The 23,669-nt window shown below is 37.5% G+C and overlaps 1 protein-coding gene across 2 annotated transcripts in view; it reads right to left on the minus strand.

Moving 5' to 3' along the window:
• Positions 1–8,210: 8,210 nt before the first annotated feature.
• sema3b (sema domain, immunoglobulin domain (Ig), short basic domain, secreted, (semaphorin) 3B) overlaps positions 8,211–23,669 on the minus strand; it is a 77,594-nt gene continuing 62,135 nt past the window's right edge. The window contains exons 5-18 of one of the 2 annotated variants that reach the window (XM_044118024.1): positions 22,047–22,166; positions 21,828–21,921; positions 20,382–20,501; positions 20,133–20,275; positions 19,944–20,058; positions 18,130–18,199; positions 17,831–17,975; positions 16,629–16,848; positions 16,451–16,542; positions 15,460–15,501; positions 14,979–15,136; positions 14,817–14,872; positions 12,767–12,906; positions 8,211–11,896 (exon numbers count right to left, since the gene is read on the minus strand). In XM_044118024.1, the coding sequence (XP_043973959.1) occupies positions 11,384–11,896; positions 12,767–12,906; positions 14,817–14,872; positions 14,979–15,136; positions 15,460–15,501; positions 16,451–16,542; positions 16,629–16,848; positions 17,831–17,975; positions 18,130–18,199; positions 19,944–20,058; positions 20,133–20,275; positions 20,382–20,501; positions 21,828–21,921; positions 22,047–22,166 (2,028 nt within the window). In that variant the 3' untranslated portion in view covers positions 8,211–11,383. The remainder of the gene's footprint in view (positions 11,897–12,766; positions 12,907–14,816; positions 14,873–14,978; positions 15,137–15,459; positions 15,502–16,450; positions 16,543–16,628; positions 16,849–17,830; positions 17,976–18,129; positions 18,200–19,943; positions 20,059–20,132; positions 20,276–20,381; positions 20,502–21,827; positions 21,922–22,046; positions 22,167–23,669) is intronic. The other variant, XM_044118032.1, reaches the window with a different exon arrangement.

Here is a 23,669-nt window from a genome sequence, read left to right on the forward strand (position 1 = left end):
GCTGTGCCTGTTAAATGAAAAACACATGTTGCATGGAGCAGGGCAAGATCTGCAGCGTTTCAGTGTGAGAACTGATCCTCTCCAGCATTCACAAAGAAAGCCTCTTGTCTTCTATCAGCATCGATGGGTTTAGACTCCTCCAGTGGATGTAATCAGTAACAAAATAAGATGTTTGAACAAAAAAAGGTGTTTGAACTCCACCACATAAAGATAGCCCAGTGGTTCAGAGCTAATAGGTCTAAATCGGAGCTTACAAAGCAGCTGTGGCCCGTAAATTGAAATGTAAAACTTTTTCTTGGAATTCTTTTAAGTTGACTCAAGAAAACAGGAGGGAGATTTTACAAATCTTGTCATTGCAGCAGAATATGAGTAAAGGAGAGCAATATGTTCACCAGATTTGATGTTTCTGCTGAAGGAATACTCATTTTCAAATATGATTTTGGTGGAGTTTTTTTTTTTTTTTTTTCAAATTCACCTTTCAGTGCATTTTAAATGTATTCCTATGAACTTTACCACATTTGCTGTCAAGTATTATACCACAATCAGTTTTTGTACTGTTTTTTTTATCTATTCATCTATCTGTCTATCTATGACATCCTGCTGCTGCTGAGTTGGTAACAACAAATTGCAATTGACTCTCTGCTTTCACTGAATACTTATTCAGGAAGAGTGATTGCTGCAAAGTCAGGCTCAAAGCAGTCAGATGGGATTTTAAGAGATAAAATGTTTTATAAAGAGGAAAATATTTCATAACAAGGATTAAATTCTAAGCTTTGAATCTGTTTGCGTGATTGGATTGAATTGATGATGCATTTCTACATATTATTAGGATTATACTTTTTAAAATCTGTCTTGGGGAATTGAAGCTGTATTAATGAACTGACGTAAATGAAATTAAAATCCTGCATTATGTGGTAAAATAAAAAAAATCCTTCCAGCAAGATCACGCGGTGTTTTACACCTAGAATGGTAACTCACTGATAAAACTTCAGTAGCTCTAGTCGCAGACTGAAATACACTCAGGAACAATTAAAGGTGAACCAGTTTTGGTTCAGACTCTTAAATCCAAACATGCCTATTCAGGAAACGCTCATGTTGTGAGCCAAACAGAAGGACTCTTGTTCTGATCTCCCCCCAATCAAGCTGTGGGAATTATTTCTTAATAATCCAAAAATATTGATCAAAAATTGATTGTGAGCATATTTGTGGTGAGTTTTCTTGTTTGTTTAATTTCTGTACAATTTTTAGATCAGCTGATTTCACCTTCCACTCAGTTCTGCTACACTACAATTGTATCTACTATTTCATGCTTCATTAACTCTCCAAAGCCTTGAAAAACAAGGCCAAAGTATTTGCCAAAGTGCTGCCATTAAATTGATAAAAATAATTGTGAATTATCTCAAAGTCTGAACCTGCTAACTCTGCTCACATGGCGTTTAAAATACTGCCAATTTCTCTTAAAGACGCAGGCCCCACACTTTCTTTGTGACCTTTTAAATAACTAGTTTACACAACCGTCAGGAGACCAAGAGCAGATGCAAAAATTCAACTTTGATGATTAACTTAACAAGACAGAATAGGACTGGCAGATGTTAAAAGGAAGCTTTATTTTAGAGCATTTCCAGAAAATCTGCTGCAGTTATAAAAGCCAGCAACAGAACAAAAAACATAGTTCAGTATTTAATGAAGATACTGAACACTGAAGTCTTGGTGAAGGCACTTTCAGACTTTAACAAGTGATTATTAGGCCAAAATACAGACTGAGTGTGTTTAACCTTCAGCTGTGTACCTACTCTTTAACCTCATTCTTACAGAAGTAGGTCATCAGTTCCGCTGTTCACTTCTCATTGTCCACCTAATGAATCATCATTGTGTCCATGAAATAGCAGTCATTAGTCAATACAGCTGATGATATAGCAGCCAGATAATTTCCTGGTCGCAGTGATATTCTTTTCAACACTTCCAGGAAAACAGCTCCAGCTTTAAACAGATGTTTCTGCAACAACAAAAGGAAGAACATGTTTTCACGCTGTTCGAACCGTGATGCCATTGCTATTAGAAACGGATGGAGCTGCAGACTAAGTGTTGCTTCCACCCTGAACGGAATAAACAACCCTGAGCAAAACAAACACCTGGTTGGTTAGGGGTCAGGATTAAGTTGGTTGCTGAGAAATCTGGCCTTTATGTGACGCACTGCTGGTTGTTTACCTTTACCCGCACTCACATCATTTCCTGTTCTCTTCCTGTTCAGGATCAGTGCTGAAATTGGATTTGTTTCTTTTTTTCCAGATCGTCTTGATTGTGTTGGAGGTAATGAGCAGCCTGACAGGACCGGCGCATTGTGAATGATGGCGGCAGCAGCTGTGCGGTGCTGGCTGACGAAGCAGCACCTCTGGAACAGCCCACCTGAGACCAAACCCTTTTCAAACACACTCCACAGTACAGCTAATGTTGTAAAAACTGTCAGTGAATCACTTGACGTACCCACACATTCACACTCACTTACACTCTACGGGCATACGGTTGTAAAAGTCGGTCAGGAAACAATTAAAAATCTTTATTTCTTCATGACTTAGAGCTGAAAAACAATTTACAACATCTGTCTCCTGTCTCATTCAGCCCTCTTGCCTTTTGTGATATTATGAAAAACTGATTACACGCTGAGACTTAATAAACATCCCACCCTGTCATCCTCCATTCACCTTTGTGAGGCCTCACAGTAAACAGTTTCTTTCAGTCTAGACAACACTTTAGTTCTGCTTTGTGTTCAAATTTTACAGATGTGCATGCAAGCATAAAGAATTATTCACATATCTTTGTGTGTGTGATCCACATATAGTATATTGGGAAGTCTTTTATTTCCTGCAGATTAACCGGATCTTGTGAGTCATTTTCTTTCCCTGCAAGAGAGTGTTGAAAGCAAAGCAAAAATAGAAAAAAAAGACAAAGAAACAGGTTTAGCCTTTCATTGTGCAGTAATATGCTCTGATATTTAGGTTAACTGCTACTCAATTAAACCTACTTCTTCATGCAGCTGTTTTCATTTGTACTTATGGTAATGCATTTCAGATGTCGATGCATTCTTTCATTGATGTACCTGTGTAATACTTGGTTGATTTATTGTTTATTCAGTAAGAGGTGTTTCATCCATTTAACACCTGGAAGCACCTTACAAAAAGTTTTGAAAAATGTCCTGTTCACATTTAATCATCATAAAAACAAAATTCTGTGTTTTGATTTACAGATGTCAATTTAATTGACTCTAAACATATTAAACGAAATAGTGGGCAACAATAAATATGTTGCATATTATTTACTTTTGGTTAGTTATTTTTTTAATCATGTGAGCATCAGGATTAGTTTTCCTTTTGGCTTTTTGAGTTAGTTACAGAAATCCAAGATTTCTAATTATGTCAAATACATAGAAATAATGAAAAGAAAAAGATACGGCCTGTTGAATGAGAAGACTGGACTTTCAGCAGAAATGTCCCCTTTACCTGATGAGCAGCCTGGGGTTGCGGACAAATGATGTTCATTTACATTTTGTTGGAAAAGCACCACTCCCCAGCATTGACTGTCAACAGACTGAACAGGTCCTGGATTTAAATTGTTTTTTTTTTGTTGTAGAAATGTCCAGGTTTTGTCCTTTTTTCCAATACAGACTCACAGCCTTTTTCCAATAAGGCTGCGAGGGTGCAGCACAGCAGATTGAAGTGTGCAATTTTTTTTACAGATTTGTTAAAACCATCACCATGTTGTGACAATATAACATGAGACACATAATCTGTGAAAAACATAAAACTCTTCTGCCATGTGGTTTTTCGAACGTCTGCAGAAACAACCAATCAAATACAGGAGGAAGGCCTTAGTGCTGTCAATCATGCAGGTGTCCAGTTTTCTTTAATTGTGGGATTGCTTTGCGTCTTGCTCTACAACAAAATTTTGAATTTGAAATAAAAAAACTTAAAGGTTCATGAAATTGCATTCCTATGAGCCTCTATGATTATTTTAAACACTGGAGTTGTAAGAAAGAAGACCACTTTGGTCTTGGGCCCATGTCAGACTAGCCATTAGCTGAAGCTTCTGGACCATTCTGGATTTACACGTGAAACAGATGCCAATAGAGCTATCTAATGCAGGTAAGAAATGAGTTAAAGTTATTTGACACTTGTCTAAATGTTCAAAAATAAATTATTCAAAAATAATTTATTATTAATAAATTATGATTTATTAATTTATTTTATTAAGATATTTCTTATTTTTACAACAAAAGATACTGAAGTTCCACACAAGCACTATCATATTTTATTCCTTTTTAATTTGTTTCCATTTCCAAAATGACTCCTAATGAAGTACAAACATTCAGAAATGTTTGTACTTCCCTCTGACATGAAATCATGTGCCAACTATGTCATCATCATTTGAATATGAAGTCCAAGACGCTCAGATGATTTGAGTCATGACTCAAATGGCTCATGTCATTTGAGCGTCTTGGAGAGACTTTGAATGTCCTAAAAAGTGCTACATGAATTTGATGCTTTATCATTATTATTCTTATTATGATTCAGGGAGGAAGCAAAACCTTGTGCTGACATGAAAGATTGAATTTCCTGATTTTCCTTCAGGGACATTTTCTCTTTGGCTGAAGGTGTTCCTGACTGGTCCAAAGTGCTCAGCAGCAATACTGTGGAGTCCAAATAGTCTGCTTCTTTTTTTCTGCAGAGAACAGAACACTGTTTAGATATGCCAATCTATTGTACGTCGTGCCTTTTCCATACAGCAACGTTTAAGCTGTAATGCAAACCCTTTGTTCCTGATGAGCCGTAACTTGAGATTCTCTTATATCTAAGTACAATAAACTTTCCCAGATTGTCAGTCAGTTAAATTTTAAAAAATTAAAAAAATGTTATCCCTTATTGTCTTTGTTCTCTTTTCTTGCCTAACCCACTAATTTCCTCACAAAGAAATATGTGATTATTTGTCATATTTGTAGCTTTTTATTGTATATATCACAGAATGTTGAAATGTCTTTTCCTCTTGCTGTGGGTAATCGCTGAGGTAATTACTCCTAATTGGGTTCATTAATCATTAGACCTGTCAGGCTGTTTTATTGTCTGGTACTAGCCATGCGTGTCTGTGTATATTTTAAGAAAAGTGGGCAAGAGATGGTTGATTTTATTCATATTAATCACATATTGTACATCATTTGGTGCACTAACCAAATAACCAGTAAAGAGTCTGAAAAATAATGATTTAGCAACACTCAAAAACTCAAAGGTTTTCAGCTCTTTGCACAGATATGTGAATCACTTTTCATATTCAGAAGACAATAATGTTTCCATCAAATCTCTTTCTCGCTTTAAAAATGTTGTGTTTCTTTCCCACTGGGCGAATGCAACATCTTTTTTCAAACACCCTTTTCAATTCTCTATAACTGAGGGATTTCAAGAGTCCTTGGTTGGGATCCGTAGATTTATTTCATGTCTGTTCTTATACATTCCACTTTAGGGTATGTACTGTGTGGCTGTTTCCAGTTCCAGGAAAACTAAAAGACTTTGGGGTATTTATTAAAATAGTTTTATCAATAACAAACAAAATAAAATAATCAAAATGATGTGAAAGGCACACATACTCTGTGTGATGAAGCAAACAGAGAAAAATGTCAACTGGTCCTAAACAAGATTTCTATGTGTATGTGTGTTCATGTCACAAATAACTTCTGTTAAATTCAGGGACAGAAACTGAAGTTGAATAAAATATGATGTTTAACATTACTCCACATAAAGACAGAATGTGAGCCTTTGTCTTTCTGCAATTTTACAGGTCTTAATAACTTAGCCATATCTGGACAAACATGGAGTAATGAAATAAACACAAGTGCCCTCACTTTTCTGCTGCAACTTAGACCCAGTGATAAGGGTTAGTGGTAACCAGTAAAAATCAGCCAAACGGAAATGAGCTCAATTAAGACCCCACGGACCATTGCAAACCCATTTTACTCTTTCAGAATTCTGACGGCCTTTGAAAACACAGGGGAAATAAAGGGCTCCAAGTCTGAGGATTACAGACACTATTTAATTTCCAGTGACTTTATGACTGGTGACAGCATGTTGTGCGTGTTGTATAGGTTTAAGTGAATACTTAAACACATGTGAGTATTCATGAATACCTCACTTATTGTTGTGAGTCTCTTCCAATGTAAATGTGTGTACATGTTGCCAGTGCCCACAAGCAGTTCTTAATGGAATCAGAATGATTCATGTCGGACACGTTTACACATGCTTCGATTTTAAAAGAGACGAGGAAAACTTTTTAACCCACACTCCCCGTACTTTTCTGTTTGTTTAATGTGTTGAAAGGTCTGCAAAACATCTGTCGTCACATCGGCAGTTCAGCTCTGGAGCTCAGCTGTGAGGAAAGGTGCATGAGAGCTCACGTTTGTTGACATCAGGGAGATGATCCACAAAACATGATTTGAAGGAACTCTTGTAAATAGCAACATGGTAATTATATCAGTGTCAAGACAACTGGGTTGCAATAAAGTTGCTTTTTTTTTAATTAGGTGAAGATTGAGATTGGCTGCAGGGCTGTTGATTTTTTGTCTGTATGCAAAGAAAAAAATAATAGTCATGCTTTTCTGTTCCATTGCATGCAATAGCACATTCTACAAGCAGCTCTTAATTTTTCAAAACGTAGCCTTTTAATTTAACATTAATACATTTAGACTCATATTTCAAAACTATTTTTACCGTTCATACAACAAATCATTAACATTTTCCTTCATGCAAGCATCTATCTACCATGTATGTTAACATCAATATTTACAAATACTCTGTGGTATGGTAAAGCTTGTAAACGCCAGATCTTTTACTGCCCCCATGTGGTTCAAACATGTAAAATAATGAAATGAGGAGACAAAAGGAGTAAAGGATGAAAGTAAAGTTATATTTTCTAAACTCAGTTGAGCAGGAAAAGATGTAAGGCAGGTTGCAAGTGTAAAGGAAAGAGATGTTTAATTTACTGACACATACAGAGAGAAAAAGTGAAAGCAATAAATTGGTATAAAGCCACAAAGACTAATTTATAGTGATTATAGTTATTTAGATTTAATTTGCAGACACTAAAATGGATGACAGGGTAAAAATGTAGTTGTTTTAGTTGTCCAATGGTGTGATATTGAGATTAATTACCTTCTAGAAGAGAAGGTAATTTGTTTTTTAATGTCGATGGGTTAATAAACTCGTTAAGAAAATACCTGAGAAATTAAGAAAAAACATAATGGTACCACCTGCTGGAGGGATGTCCAGAGACGTAATACAAATTTTAAAAATACTTTACAAATTTCAATAATAAGGGGAAATTAAATGTTGTTGTAACTCTTATTAATTACAATTCTTCAAAGATTGCAATGGTCTGTATTACAGAAAATTTGAAGACTGACTGAAAACAATGTTTTCCCAACATAGTCTTATGAACAGCCCGGTCAGGGTTGTCCATAATTTTCTTGATTTTATGAAGAATCCTTCTTTGTATTATCATCTCCAATGGTTCCAAACTCATCCCAGAACAGAACCATAACTACAAACCAAGAAAGTTGTTGACCCAAAGGATGGGAAACGGTTGTTTAAGATATATTTAATACATTTAGTGGGAGGCCCAACATGATCCAGGAGAGGTTGCAGCCCAGAACCCAACCAGAAAGATAACAGCTGCACACAGACACAATCACACATTCCCAACCTCATGCTCACACACAGATATTCACATCCACTCTCCCAACATACTGAAGAGAAAAAAATGTCTTCCTGATAGTAGTTTCATTTATTGAGATGCATGTGTAGACTATACACATAATATCGGACCCTACACACCCTTTCTTTGGTGGTTTTTCAATGTTCCACAACGGATGTAGATTATAGGTACCAAAGCTTTGTTTTTAAAAACGCAAACCATGCATAATAAACTGAATGGTGACTTTAACTTACCAAAATTATGAGAGTTTACCATTATTTATATGTATGTGTAATGACTGGAAAATGGGAATAGGAGCAAGAAAGGCAGAGGTAGCTTTGCAGTTGTATTTACTGACCACAGACCTTAATAGTAAGACCTCCTTTATGTTACTAATTTAATCACAATGGACAATAGTGTATTCAATAAACAATGCAAAGATGACGGGGTTCAAAAAAGTCAAGCAAATTTTTAAGTAACTGCATATTTTTATTGTATTAATCAAAAACATTTTGACATGACATTTCACAAAGACCCAGGTATATTACAGTGCACCACATTAACTTTGGCCTTTGACCTCAGACTTTCAGCTGCAGACCTCCCAACGCTTCACTGTACTTTGCCACTATACAAAAAGCTCTGTTGTCCACAAAAACCGTCAGGCTGAAGACACAAATTATGTTCAAGTGAACAGTTTAATCTTGCACACAAACACATGCACTCACTCAACATACAAACACAAAAGCCTCTCATAGCAAGCTTTAAAAAAAAAAAAAAAAACACTACATCACATAGAAATGGGATATAAGGAAGATTTGGAACAGAGGGGTTTTAGAACAAAAGACTTTAATTGGACACTGTCTGCAGGAAAAAAGCTTTTCCATTGGCTGTAAAGGATTTAAAAAATGCTAAGGACAAGTCCTTGTCAGCAGAACATGAACACTAGAGAAATAAATCTACATTTGTAAGGAAAACACAAAAATCCACAACAACTCAGCTTATCTTTCCACATAAATACGTAGGAATAATAATGATATTTAACATTGTGCTTTCTTTACCTCTCCATCTCTCATGTCATCATGTCATTGTCAGATGCATTAGCCACAAACTTTAGTCATGCAAGTTCAAGCACAAACAAAAGCTGGCTGAAAAGGGATACTCAGGCATGGTTGACATCACTGCTGGTTCAGAATTAGTTGGTGCACATATGTCCAAAGCACTGATCAGCTGCTCCCTTAAGCATTGAAAATTCACTTCATTAAGTCAATCCAGCCCTGTTCAACGTGGTGTCGAAATGCTGAGTGTCCCTTTCATAGGCGTCATCGTTGAGTTTAGTTTAAAGTCTTAATTACACATCTATAACAAAGGTACATAAATAACAACGACAATGATATCATACATCTAAACTCCCCACGCAGACCCGGGTTGTGCTGCCTTGCTTTTTTAACTGGGATGAATACACTAACTTAAGATAATTTGATTAAAACCATGACATTTGGTGGTAGCAGCACAAAACATATCAGTACAGATTTTATTTCTGTAAAACATGAACACATGTTTTATCTAAGAAGACCCACCAGTTCCATTCTTGCATACTGGTTATGACATATCAAAGTACCACAGACAGGTTCCTTATCTGAGCCTGTTCAAGCAATGAACACTAGGGGGCAGGCTACACACACCATGTTAGCACAAACAACCAACAAATATGGTTTCTGTACAAATAAAACACCAAGAGACTAAGACATTTAAAAAGGAAAATCTTGCTGTAATAGCTGTCCTTTAGCTAGAGTTTATACCCTCAACCAGCATCCAATGATTTCAATGACTGCAACACTACATAAGTGATTACAAAGTGTGGAATATTTTTTTCACAATCTGTAGAAAATGAATTTAGTGTGCTGAACTAGGAATCCCGTACTCACTGTACATCAACTGCTTATCTATGTATCACTAACAATTTAGGACTGAACAGTGTGAAAGACATGTTGTACTGTTTAGTTTACAGAAAAGAAAAACTTTGTTCTCACTCATAAATATCATGCTAATATGGATATATTTATATATTTATAAACTGTTCTGTAGCCCAAAAACATGGGTTGTCATATTTTGAGTCTGCTTAAATCTTCCTCCTTTCCTCTCACCTTTCCTACGATATTTATCCCTTTCCCCACAAAACACTGTTCTCATTATTTATCTTCAATGCCAAAAATGCTGTAAGCAAAAAGATCAACAGTATGTAAGAATTACTGTTCTGAATTTCGACCAAATTATTTTAGTTGTAATTTTTTACTTTCCAAATAATGCTATAAGCTCTAATTAGGTTCCTAATTGTATTCTCAAATTTCTATTTTATAGATAGATAGTGGTGCAAAAAGCAGAGGTCGCCAAAAAGTATCCCCTCAATTCCTTTGCTGTACCAAGAAATTCTGTCCAGAAAGGTCATAAAAAAAGTTGTTGACAAAGAGAAACCTCTCACAGAAAACCAGTCAGACTTACTGACAGACCAAGTTCTGACACCAGTCATACAGGAACCTTAAAGCTGATATCAAGAGGCCTGGTACCTCATACTTCTGAAAACACCTGAGAGACACTGTCATACCTTTTGAAATCACCAGACTTCTGCTTAAACCTCCAGGGTGTCGACCCAACCTGGAAGCGTCTCTCCTCTGCTTCCAAAAGTCTCATCATCAAAACATGCCTCTAAAACGTTATATGGAACTGGGGAAGCTTTGCATTGGCAGGTCAAAGCTTTAGTTATCAAAAATTGGCCAAAAAATCCTGATCGGTGCATCTCTTGTTTTAAGTCTGTTGTTTATGATGATACAAACTCAATGTGTCAATGGAAACAGCTCCAAAAATAAAACTGACTCAAGAATCCAAACCCACAACACATTTATAATATTTTCAAGAATAATAATGTGTTCCACAGGTGCTGGTAACTCTTCATGGCTCCATGGTGTAATTTGTACAAATGACAAGTGGTGATAAGAATGGAAGGGGGGCCACAGAAAGATGTTCATCAATTACTCTGGTTCTTACAAACGTCAATGCAACATGCACATACAATTTAAACATAATTACTCGTTTTCAGTTCAAGACTATATTTTTGCATCATTGTTCCAGTTGTCACTTTCTCCATTCTGTCCGTATTTAGGTCACTTAAAGAAATATTATGCATTGAAGAGTGCTTCTCAAAACCTTTAGGACTGTTCATGAGTAGTTGTAGCGTGTTGTCCAGAGAGTAACAGGTAATACACTAGCTATTAAAGTAGTGTAAATGGCTTGTAGAATAAGTTTTAGATGTGTGTGTCAGTTTATTGCCTCCTCATGAGGGTGAATTTCCTCTTGCGTATTTGCTAGTACACGCGACTATCCTAGTGAAGCAGTGTAAAGGGATCGTGCAGAATCAGTTTGGGCAGTAAGGCAGCACATGCAGGAAGCTGGTCACAGGGAGGAGGAATCAGGGGGATGGTATACCATATAGTGGTGGTATCCACAGATAAATTAACACAATACAGGAAGTGGTGTGGTGTCTGTGCATGTCTTTATGTGTGTATTTGTATATGTGAACACCTCCATGAGTATCTGGTCTCTCAGGTACTTTCTTTCACTCTCCCTCTCACTCGTTTTCATCTGTTTCTCGTCATCGTTACTCCCAAGCACTACGCGGTGCCCGAGAGCTCGGTTTCCCATCGTGGGTCCTGCGGTTTCTCCCTTTTCGGATCTCCTGGAGATGCTTCCACTTCTTATTGGCCGGTCGGACAGCAGGACCCAAAGGTGCGATCTCCTTCCTTGGAGACTCAAAACTCTTTGACACCTGGTCAGCACCAGAATGCTTCCGTGCCCAAACTTGCTCACAAATTTGGTCAACAGTGCTGAGGTTAGGGTGGTCCACCAGCTGCATGAAGTCCCGATACCAAAGCTTTTGATTGGTCAGTGAGGGACCACTTCCGCTACGAGGATCTAATCGAACAGGGGAGTCGGAGGGAAGATTGGAGATGTAGGAAGATGTCGATGGTACGACTTCTAAAGTGATGCCCAGCAATGTCTGGGTGAATCCGTGCTCCATAGCGTGGCATTGGTAGACACCAACATCTCTCTTGAGAACCCGACGAATTAGTAGGCCCCTGTCTGTCTGCAGGATACGTTCATCAAGATGTACCTAAAGTCAAAAAGTATGATTCAGTTCACCTCTCACAACATGATTCTATTTGTCTGCTGAACTGTCTCTATGCGGCCTGGTGTTTTTGTTCAGCTGTGACACCTTCCTTGAGGGAATGACCCACCTCAAATTTGTTGCCAAAGACTAAATATCTTCTGTCTACTTAAAAAACTGAGGCCCTTTCTGTGTTTAAACATTTCTGTCCTGGGTAAAGCAAATGAAAGAGCGACTAACAATATGGAATATTTTTTTGTCTAATAGCTTTCTCTCCAAGATCATGCCACAACAATACCTACTGCTGATTGAAGCTGCTATTTATCTGTATGAATAGAAATTATTGACTTGCAAAGTGTCTTAAGATTACATTTGTACAGAAATAAAATATATGGAGATCTAATCTATAATCTAGTGGAATTCTTCTTTGCAAAATAGTTCCACTCATTCTGAATTGATGTAGTGTTTTAGAGCAACAGATTTTGAGATTTTTAACAGCCTCTTAATTCAACTAATATAAAATCCCTAAATTAAGTCAGTTATGGTCCCATGTGTAATAGTGCAAATTGTTAATCTTTTTTAGCAGCCAGACTTTGACAGATTCTGAAGAGAATAAAAATGAGCATGTTTTTCTGATCTGTATTTTGAGGTAATGCACTTAGGAAACCTAATCTAGTCAGTGGCCCCTTATGTATAGAGTTTCTCTAATTACATTTTCAGGTGTCATGGGAGGTGAATCATCCAAGTCAAAAGTCAAATGTCATAAATTATAGCAACAAGAAGAAAATAATGAATTGGATTATTTTCAGTGGCCTCAGTCAGCATCGTTACAATGCGCCTTCTTCCCCAACTCGTCCTTAACCTTCCCCCTCTCACCTCCTCTCGTGGGTTCTGTGGTTGTTTCTGATAAGTCCAGGTGACTCTGGCCTGAAGGGATTTGGGGATACACTCCAAGAAAGTGCTGCTTCCCTCAACTCCATACAGCTTCTTCTCTGCAACACGATGCTTGTGGTGGTCTGAAGGGGGCAGAAGAGACAAAGGTATAATTATAGGCTTGATTATAACCCTATAATTTGATAAAAAAAAAAAAAAAAAGAAGAAACACTGCCTGGAAAATATATGCCTTTCGGTAACTTGGCTTATGTTGTTTGGAAGGGCATTTCAAACAAAAGTATTTAGAGGTGACAGTTCTTGTGTAGGAAAATTGATTATTCCTCTATACAAGAGCATTTCTTATCATTATTTATCAGAACTTAATGAGTTGATCAAAATATTTATACATGTTGCGACTTCTAACATCCTAACTTATGACACCTTGTGCTTCTAAGCTTTGGCTAAAAGGAATGAAAGAAAAAAGAAAAACTCTTCAATATATGCAGAGAATAAACCTTTAGCAGCACCAGCGTGGTGCTTTAAGGGGAAACAATGGTGTGCAACCTGCCAAACAGACTGACCAGCAACTTTTGGCCGGTCCAGTCACATCTGAGACAATTACGCTGACCTTCATCAGTTTTGCTCGGCTTGCATGCCGCATGTTGTAATCGTTATCGTATTACCCAGGAGCTCTTTCAGCTGGAGTGATTAGCCTGATTTAGTTGTGGTGCAGAAACACAGAGAGGGGCTGAATGCTCTCTTTGTGGTCTGAGAGGACAGATGTCACCAGAGGTGAAGCGTTTTGGCTGATTGGCCAAAAGGACAGTAAGACGTTAAATACCAAGACTTTCATCATGTCAATACAGGAAAAGGCACAGACAGTGTTTATATGCAGCACTCTAGCCTTAAAACCTGCTACATTCAACATATTTTAGTTTTTTTCCACACAAATTAGCCATTAACAAAAAGGGCTGTAACAAGATCATATAGCACAAAAACGTTACAATTCTAATACTCAATACATTTATCGTGATTTTCACTCAACACCATGCAGTTGTTATTAGGTTTTGAGGCAAGAAAGGAAGGAGTTTTTTAATTGCCCTGTTGTGTTCACAGCATCAACTGAACGCTGCTCATCAGCACTGACAAATGAAGCTGTGACCTATAGCTACATTTATTTTTAAATGTAATTTCAGAAAATATATTTTTAAAAAAAGCATCAGCTGGTAAAAGTTGGAACTTTAAACTGAGAATGTTGACATGATTAACTACGAATGTGAATTATTTAACTTTGACCTGACCAAACCAAACACAGGTCTAGTTGTTGTTTAACGTTAACTGGAACAAGATTGGTCGCCAGACTGCCCATCATCAGCTAAGGCATTGAAGAAGCTCACACCAATTTTAAAACATCTTTGAAGCAGATTTTTGACAATGTGACAGTGACCAAAAGTACAAATTAACTTTAATCACACAAATAGCACAACTGTCTAACTATAACCAATTGGGCAAAAGTTGGTATGTGATTCAGTGCTTCCAGTCAGAATTGAAGGGCTATTTTTGTTGTCAATAATCCCTGTATTGCATTTGATAAACTGTAATTTAAAATATCTTGACTTATCACACCTGAACTTGGCAACTCAGATTCTTTAAAAAACAAAAAAATAGAGATTTCTGAAAGCTTTATTCCTAAAACAGAAAAAGAGGCACCTTAATGCACTTTAAGCATCAGGATTAGACAAGCAAAGCACAATACATGGACTTAAACATGTAGGGAGATATTTTGCAGAGCCTTGTAAATACTTTTGGTGGTTAATGAAAGCGTCACTGTATTCAGTGAAACAAAAAATTGGCAATTAATAGTTTTCCTGGAAATATTGTAAAAATCTGTTCTCTTGTTCTGTAACACTGTTACCTTCAAGTCAGGTCAGGTAACACTGTGAACTAAATTGATGCCATTATTCTACATCCTCATAAGCTGAATGTATCATCACACTTCTACTAATAAAATTTAACTGGGCTGCATTTTACAGTATGAGTGTTGTAAATTTACCTCCTGAGCAAAGGGTGTTGGGGTCTCCGTTCCTTACATCCTGTCGACGAAAACGTCTAAATGGAATAAAAAAACAACTAGTTATAGTAATTTCCACTTCCGTCGAGACTTCAATTTCTTTACAGCTACCTCTCCATACAGTACAGACATTTTGTCACAGACCTCTTTGTGTTCGGTAGGTAACGAGTACAGGATGTTCCGTCCCAAGCGCAATATGGATCTCGGGCCAGGCAGCACTCGGCACAAGCCTTCCCGTAGACACTGCACCGGTGAAGAGGGACTTGGGCGATTCCTGTGTCCGAGCCGACATACAGCTGTTGCTGTGAAAACATGCAGGGACAAGATGGAAACGTTTGACAAAAAGGCCTAAAGAATGTCCATTTATCAAAATTGAAAACAGCTGGAGTTATCTGTCAGAAATCAAATCGTTTGTATCTCTGGAACAGCGACGACTGTGGTAATTTATGATGCCTTTAGGGGATTTGAAGTGAACTTTCTGTAACCATTCTGATTTAGTATTGTCACTAATCACCTTCTTTTACTGTTTGTTTTTTCAACATGTGGCCCTCGGTGGTCAGGATGTGGGAATGTTTCTGTTCCCAAAAAGTGTTTTGGGAACAGGAGAGAATCAAAGTAAACTTACCCGTTTGGAAGAGATCTGCATGTTAATAACAGATGAGGCATCCTGAAGAAAAGAATGGATTAAAAGAAAAATTAGCACCCTTAAAGTAGAAATAAGTCCTTCTTTTGTAGCAGTTGAAGTTACTTGTTTGTATTTCTTTATTTTAGGGAAAACAAACGTTTTTAGAAAGCAGTATTTCAAAAACTGCTCTCTAGAAACAAGGAATGTTATTATCATGTAAGATGACTGTAAAAAAGGTGAACATGCTTAGGTTTTGCTTTGAACGTCTCTCTACTTTAAAGCACAGATATCATCCAACGTAAAACCATTAAAAGCAAAGTTTTTTTCTCATTTTTCCACATTTACTGCCCAGCTAGAAAATGTAAAGCATTCTTGGGAAACAGTTGTTGGTTAAAAGGGCTAAAAACACCAACATCTACCTGAATGATGACAGTATTGTCACTGTTTTTGTCAATGTTTTTTCTTCTTTTTGTTTCGCCATTATTGCTGATTAAACTATTCTTTGAAATTGCTGGATAAGGTGATTGTCTGTTAGCTCTCCAAGCTACTGTCTCTTAAATTACCTTTCTCCTGACTTCCTCCTCCACACTAAACAAGAACATAAATCTGCACCTCATAAACTCACAATCAAAATGAAAACTTTGCTGTCACTACATTCTGCATTGGTCAACACTGTGAACTAAACTGATGCCACTGTTTGTTGTATTTTAAATAAAATTTTCAGTGTTTTTGTAATTTTAAGCAGCATTTTTTATTGTCTTGACATTGTTCTTCGTCATTTTTAATGTCTGTCTGAACACAATTGAAAGTAAGTTGGAAAATTTGCCTTTCTGGTCACTTAAAAACCAGTGGCTACATTGTTTTTCTATAAATTGCTGTTGAAATGTTTCCAATATGTCATCTAAAAAATAGACAGCTTAAGTAAAATCATAAAATGTGGCATTTATTTCTACTGTCTTGTACAGTACATTGAAGTTTATTTTACTCTTACTTTGAAGACCTCCAGCTCTTCCAGTAAAAGTTCTTCCATGTTGTTCCAGCTCTCCTTGGGGACACTGATCACCTTTAGGACTGTCCCTTTGTCTGAAATACCACATGCTCATTGGCACCCTGCCATTTTCATTTCACCAAAGAAAAAATGCAAAGTGAAGAAGAAACCTTTCGTGTACCTGTTCCGATGAACATGACGTCATACTGTCCGTCAGCAGCGTTGACTCTGTCCACGGCGATCTGTGTGAAGCTGTACTCCACATTGGTTCTAACAAACACAGGCCGTCGATTCATGGGGTACACCGGGTTGTACATCAGAGGGTGGTGACGGGCAAACTGGATCACATCGTCTGGGAAACCTTTAGTGGATTCAAAACTCCCAAATGTCTTACTGGGGCACTAACAGAAGGAAAGGAGAAACACATTTTGTAGTTTCCAGAACTTGGCAAAACATGGAAATGAAACGGCTATGACTGAACTTATCCATTCCATTCAAAAATATTTTTGCCTTTGGTTTTAAACAAGTGGAATAAAACATCTGACTCATCAGTGTTTCAGCTGGTTAAGAATGCACCAAACCACAGTTGTGTGGGCCGCATTGAGGTCATTATGGTGTGAGGCCTGTCAGGGACTTGGAGGAGATTTACTCCAGGTCAGAGTCCAGTTTCTCTCTTTAATTAAAATTCCAGCTCTGGATTTTCTGAATACTTAGGTGCACTTTAGCACCTTGAGACATCTGAGCTCAAAACTAGGTTATTTCTTCTGTGCTCTCATATGAAGAAATCGAACTCATTTACTTTGGTTCAGCTTGACCATAAGCCTTGCAGGCCTGTGGGATCTGTATCTGAAATCCAAATCAGTAAAAATGCAGTTTTACATTATTTCTGTTGCATTCTTAAAGTATAATTTGCCTGCTAACTATGCAATATGTCTAGTTCTGCTGTGGTCTTTTAAAATGAAGTTCAGCATGAACAAATCCTGCTGACTGAAGGCTTCTGTGGTTGGTGGAGTGTGAAACCCATATTGATTGGGACAACTGTGGAAATGTTTTGCATGGAAAACTGGTGTTTAGTACCATACTGGGTTCTGTGAAAATACTACCATTAAAATGTTATATTAACATTGTGTATGTCAACGGCATTACATCATTATTATAATTATTATTATTTTTTTGGTCAGACTCAATGTTGATGTGTTTAAAAGTAAAAAAATTAAGATATAAAAATATTCTTTAAAAAAGATGCAACATGAGGATGGAGGTGTGATCAATTTTAAGAAATAACTTTATTAAGAAAATTGGCTTTTATTATTTTAATAATCTGATACCATTGGATGTTATTACAGTGCGTCTGCTGTTATGTCTGTGCAGTTATTAACATACCATTCCTGGGCGGGGATAGGGCACTTTTCCCTGGAAAGGGACCCATTGGTAGTTAGGCCCCTCTTTGTGTGCAAAGGGCCCCAGGAAGGCCCTCCGGATGTCATTCATGGAGTAAAGACACACAGCTGAGCCTTTAAACACACTGCTGCTGGGGGAACAAAAGGAGCAGGGTTAGATACAACAAACACATGCATAACATGTATGCACTTTGCTTCCTCGCCATTCACTTTCCCTAATGCGCATCCTCACACACTCACTCTTGCGCATAAACAAACATGCACATGTGACTAGACTCTGACCTGGAAGTAGAGAAGACAGTATAAACCAGAGGGTTCTTTTTGTCCCGTGTCTGCAGCAAGAACACGTCCCCTGAGGACAGACACACACAGACAGCCCGGTCAGGTGGCGGTAGCCCAGAGGTCAAAGGTTGGGAAAAAGATAAACAAAGCCCTATGGACATGTCTAACCACTTTAAAGAGACATTTCGCTGATTAGTGGGGGTCATGACATGAAACAGAATCCACTGCAGCTTAATGCGGATGTCAGGAAACTCAGTCTTGCTTCTTGAACAAAGAAGTCTTAAAATGGTACAATTTTATAGAAATAAAAAAAATTTACAAACTAAAGAAGTCCTTTTTTTTAACCAGATAGCTCCAATAGATTACCAGCACAGTTTTCCAGAAAGACTTTCTCTATTTTTGGCCTCAGGTGCAGTCCCAAGCTCATCATCTAGATAAGAGACTCATCGTTCACATGGAGAAATGTGAATGGCAGGTGTAGCCTGAGGCGGGGTTAGGGTTTGGACAAAGTCTTCCACTTAGTTAACCTTTCCTTCCGTCATGAGATGAGCACAAAGGCAGATCATATTGTAGCCCGAAGAGAGTTTCAGACACTTTTATCAGACACATCTTAAAAACTCCTGCAGCAGCTGGAAAAACCACATAACAACAGGTCTGAGAAAAACATTACATAACAAAAAGTCATACTAGAAAAAGGAATTTTTGGAGAATATTGAATATTATCGTATAACACAGTTATTCATGTATTACATATTATTTGGTTAAAATTTTATAAAACTTAATTTACAATGTTTTTATTATAATTATTCACATTAAAAGTAAAGATGCTTGTTCAGACAGTTGTTATTCTCATTTGTTTTATGCCTTGATCACAATTCACTTTATTGCAAAAATGGAGAACATATTCATGAAAGAAACGGTGAAGGCACCACTCATAATTTTACAATTGTGCATCCATAAAATTTCCTGGCACCTACTTAAGGCAGCAGTTTGACTTGAACGGGTTGGTGTGAACTGTGCAACAAGGAAAACGATTCTTAAAAATGTAAAAAAATCCATAAATTGCTGACTGAACAAATGTTTTTGGATGACCGTCTAATAAATTGATTGACTCCAGCAAAAGTATTTTCTTTTTTTTTTTTTTGTTTTGAACAAGGTGAATCAAGTTTATAATGAAATAGAGATTTTAGACATTAAGCTTTGTTCTGTTATTTTGATTTCCTACAAAGATTAAAAATGGAGGGACAGAAATTTTTAAGACATACAAGAATAATTAATCCTACTGTAAATCTGTGTTGCACTTTAAATTCTGTCGTTTTAATTTCATCTGAAATATGGATCCTTTAAGGTTAAACACAGAAAGGCTTCTAAATCCTGGGGAATTTATCATGTTTTCCTAACATCTTCTCCATTTACACCACCAGAATGTGTTTCTGGGTAGAGATCCAGAGGAAAGGGTCAGAAAATCTTCCAACTTTTTTTCCCCCTGTTTAGCTTTTCTTAAAGCCATATAAATAATCTTTTCCCTGAATTGTACAGCAGATATTGTCAGAAATGGAAACAGAACGTACACATATCATTTCAAATATCTCATATTTTTCCTACGCTGACTGGAAATCACTACAACAAAAGTTGAGGCACTGGAACCAGGTCAACCTTCTTCATGATTAAATTAACAGTCTACAAATTTTATTTGAGTTTCCTGGAGAACCCGGACTTCATATATTTAGTGTTTTATACAATACTAAACCTAGAAAAGTCCTTAAATTTGTAGTTTGAGTATTTCTGTTTCAGAGTGTGCCCTGTATACTTACGCAGCTCGTCAAAGTACGTGTCACTGCCATCAGCTCCTGGTACGGAGCAGATCAGACGGGTCTTGAGGAATGTTGTCCATTTGTTCACCAGACTTCTCTGTCCACCCATGTCATTCTGACAAAATAAAACTCAATTATAATCTGATTTTGCATAAACAAAGTTTTTATGTTGTTTAAGTGATCTCTCACCCTGCATAACTGTCCAATGCGCGAGTAAGTGGACTTTCCCAAACCTTGACCTTCAACCGCTGTCTCCCGGAAGAAGAAAAATATCTTGTCGTCGTCTGGATTTTCACTCTCAGGGACCCAAAAGGAGCCGACAAACTTTGGTTCTGGTTGGCAGAATTAAAGGCAAGTAACGCAGCGTCAGTCATCACACCACGTTGTCCCATGAGGGCGCTTAAAGCTTATTTACAAGATAAACAAAAGGACACACACCATTGAGCCAGCGTGAGTCGTGCTGTTCGGTGCGAATCGAGGGACGCTTGCCCAGACTTCTGAAGATGGTGAAGTCACGTCCCATTAAGTCTGTGGCTACACCTGCATAAAGCTCATCACCTGGGAAACACAAATACTTTTGATTCTATGCAAGATTCAGAACACACATGATTTTTTTTCAGCTCGTCACATTCCAACCATTAACCTCAACATGTTTTCAACATGTGGCAGAGTGACATGAAGTAATTTGTAGTAGGACACACATGGTTTTCAATAAAAAAAGTGATTAAAACTGGAGAGTGTGACACATTCATTCTCTGAGTCAACATTTTCTAGAACCACCTTTTGCTGCAGTTACTACATGATTGCTTTGGGAATATGTTCCCAGCAGCTTTGTACAAGACAAGACTAAAGGTTTTACCTGCTCATTGAAAAAAAGGGTTCAGTCAAAGTGAAAGAAGAGAGACTGTAGCACTGAATAAACCTGCCCACTAAACTTTGGTCATTTGATAATGACAGGCTTTCTTCTGACTTGGCGAGTATTTGGCTTCATCCATCTTTCCATCAACTCTTTCCAGCTTTCCATGATGAAGAAACATAGCATAGTGCAGTGTAGGTGTTTAACCAAGGAGGATGGAGTTGTCAGGCTGGTGTGCATTGTTAGCCTCCCACCTCACATACATTCATGTAGACTGAAAAGAAAACATTTTCTCTCATCTGACCAAAGCACCTTCTACCACATGTCTGCTTTGTCCTCTACGACTGTCAACAGGACTTAAAGTGTTTTTTCCACAGTGATTTCCTCTTACTGCTCTTGCATGCAGACCAGTCTTGGGCAATGGAGAACTAATGATTGTGCTGTCAGCAGATTGCTTGATTAATGCTCTCCTCACCCAGCCTGTCAGTTTTAGGTAGCCACATTGTGATAGGTCTACCACTGCAGTCTTTCCATGTTCAGATTACTGACTGAACAGTGCTGTGTGAGACCAACAAAGCTTGGGATATTAGTCTGTAACCTAACCTTGCTTTTAAACATTCTCCTTGACCTGCCTGGTGTCATCCCTAGTATTCATCAAGCTGTTTCTTAGCTAATGTTATCTATCAAACCACTAAGATGGTACTTACCAGTTTGGCTTCTGAAGGCCATTGGTTGCAATGGTTTAAGCTAAAAGGTATAGGGTTAACCATGTGCACTTTTTTTTGCATTTGACAATAATGCATAATTTTGTGTTGGTCTAGCACAAAAAAAAAAAATTCAATAAAATAGAGTCAACTTTTGAAGTTGACAAAAGTTGAATAAGCTCAATGTTTATGGACTTATTTGCAAGGCTTTTCAATCACAGTCCAAAACACAGCCCAAAATATGAAAACCTTTGGTAGACCCAACCCATACTAAAACAATAAAGTGAATAATCAGATGAGATAATCTTATATGGGTTCAGTTACCGATTAGCACAGAGGCAGCGTTATGCCGAGGATCGTATGGACTCTTCCCTTTCCCATCCTCAACCTTAGAGGGGTCAATCCTAAACACATGGTCCTACCAGGGAACCAGAACACAAAGAAAATTATTGTTACGCTACAGCAAGCAAGCTCACCTGTGAAGTGCTAGATTCCAACTGTAATGAAGTGCAATTGTTTTGGTGCGCATTGTTTGTTTCTCACCTCCATCCTGTGTCCCACCTCCACAAAGGCACAGGTAGGATGGAAAGCCCCGGTTCCACAGGCGTACAGATGGGTTCGGTTATAGTGGTGCACGATCTTCACATAGTTCACACAGTCAGACTGAAACACACATAGATTGTTCTGGAATTAATTTAGATTAATTAGTGATTGTTTTTCTTGTGCCATCAGGTTTAATAATATTTCTTCTAAGCATCATGAACTACATATATGTCCACAGATTTCAGGTTTTTACAGGGAGCTGTACTGGGCAAAGGTTGGACATTCTGTCCTTCAGCTTATTGATTCACATTCCTCACATAGCTCCTCAAGCTCTGCCTGTGACAACACGGCCAAGCTCTTAGATCAAACTCCAGCACACTGTTGTGACGCTCTTTGTGTCCTGGCTGAACACACACATGCCTGCAGAATGTTTTTATAAGGGTGTCTACAGCTATTCGTGTCCAAATCCTAATCCAAATTAATTATAGTTGACAAGTTTACCTCAGATCTTTTGACTTTCAAATGAAGTCTTTAGTTGATAAACTATGTAAGTGAACTAAACTAAAAGCTAACTTAAACAACAACAATAAAAAAACACTCGATACCTTCAAAGCCACTTCTTGTCATCTTTGTCATTTATTCCCCTGTACATACACCGCTCTCAGCATCTTGACCTCTTTCTGATCCTTCTTTGTCCTATCGGATAGCGTGTTATTGACCCCGAAGCACATCTGTCCATCTCAGAGTCAAGTTACAGTAAACATGTTCTCAAGGGACAGCTAATGAATGACTTATGGTACGCTAAGAGACTACAAGATACATTAACTGTGCAACCTTAGAGCAGTGAGATCTGAGGGGGCTGGCCCTTAAATAATGAGAATGTGGACATAATAATAAGCATAACCATTATTATCATTAATGGCATTTTTTCTCTAGAGGCACATCAACATATACTGATATGATTTGTCTGTGTCAAGAATTGCTGTGCTGTATGCCTTAGCAGCAATAATGGGTCAGAAATACAAAGTGTCCATGGGATTGATGCAACTTATGCAGGTCATAAGTACACATACAATATCTACAAGCATGGACACTAAGATAGGAAGGATGGAAGTTGGAATAAGATGTTGAGGTTTCTGGGAAATTTGTGTTTGAAATTAATCAAATGTTCTTTTATTAATGTTCAGTCCACAAACCTAGTTGGCTGTGGTAATGAAACCATCTTGGTTTAGCATCAAATATAGACTGTTTTATTTAGCCTGGAATAAGATCAAGCTCTCAAGGTTCACAATGCAGTAATAAACATGCCTGTGATTGACCGTGATGTAACACCAGAAGTCTAAAAAGACTGCATGAAAATATTTTCAGATACCTTAAACTTTCCCTTAATTTGTCTGATAAAAACCATAAATTTCTGTCTATTTCATGGGATTCTCTCTGGAAGACCACAAGTGACCGGAATTGGAGAATGAAAAAATGATGCAGTTTATGTTTAATGTTTACTTATAAAAAGTAAAAAAGGGTCCATTTCTAATCAGTCACCCTTTTTGATCCTCCAAAAAAGAAAAAAATAACTGGGTGAAACTGGGTTTCACAATGTCTAATATAATTTCTGTATGAATC

The sequence above is a fragment of the Gambusia affinis genome, linkage group LG01, assembly GCF_019740435.1.
Source record: "Gambusia affinis linkage group LG01, SWU_Gaff_1.0, whole genome shotgun sequence".
Classification (NCBI taxonomy): Eukaryota; Metazoa; Chordata; class Actinopteri; order Cyprinodontiformes; family Poeciliidae; genus Gambusia; species Gambusia affinis.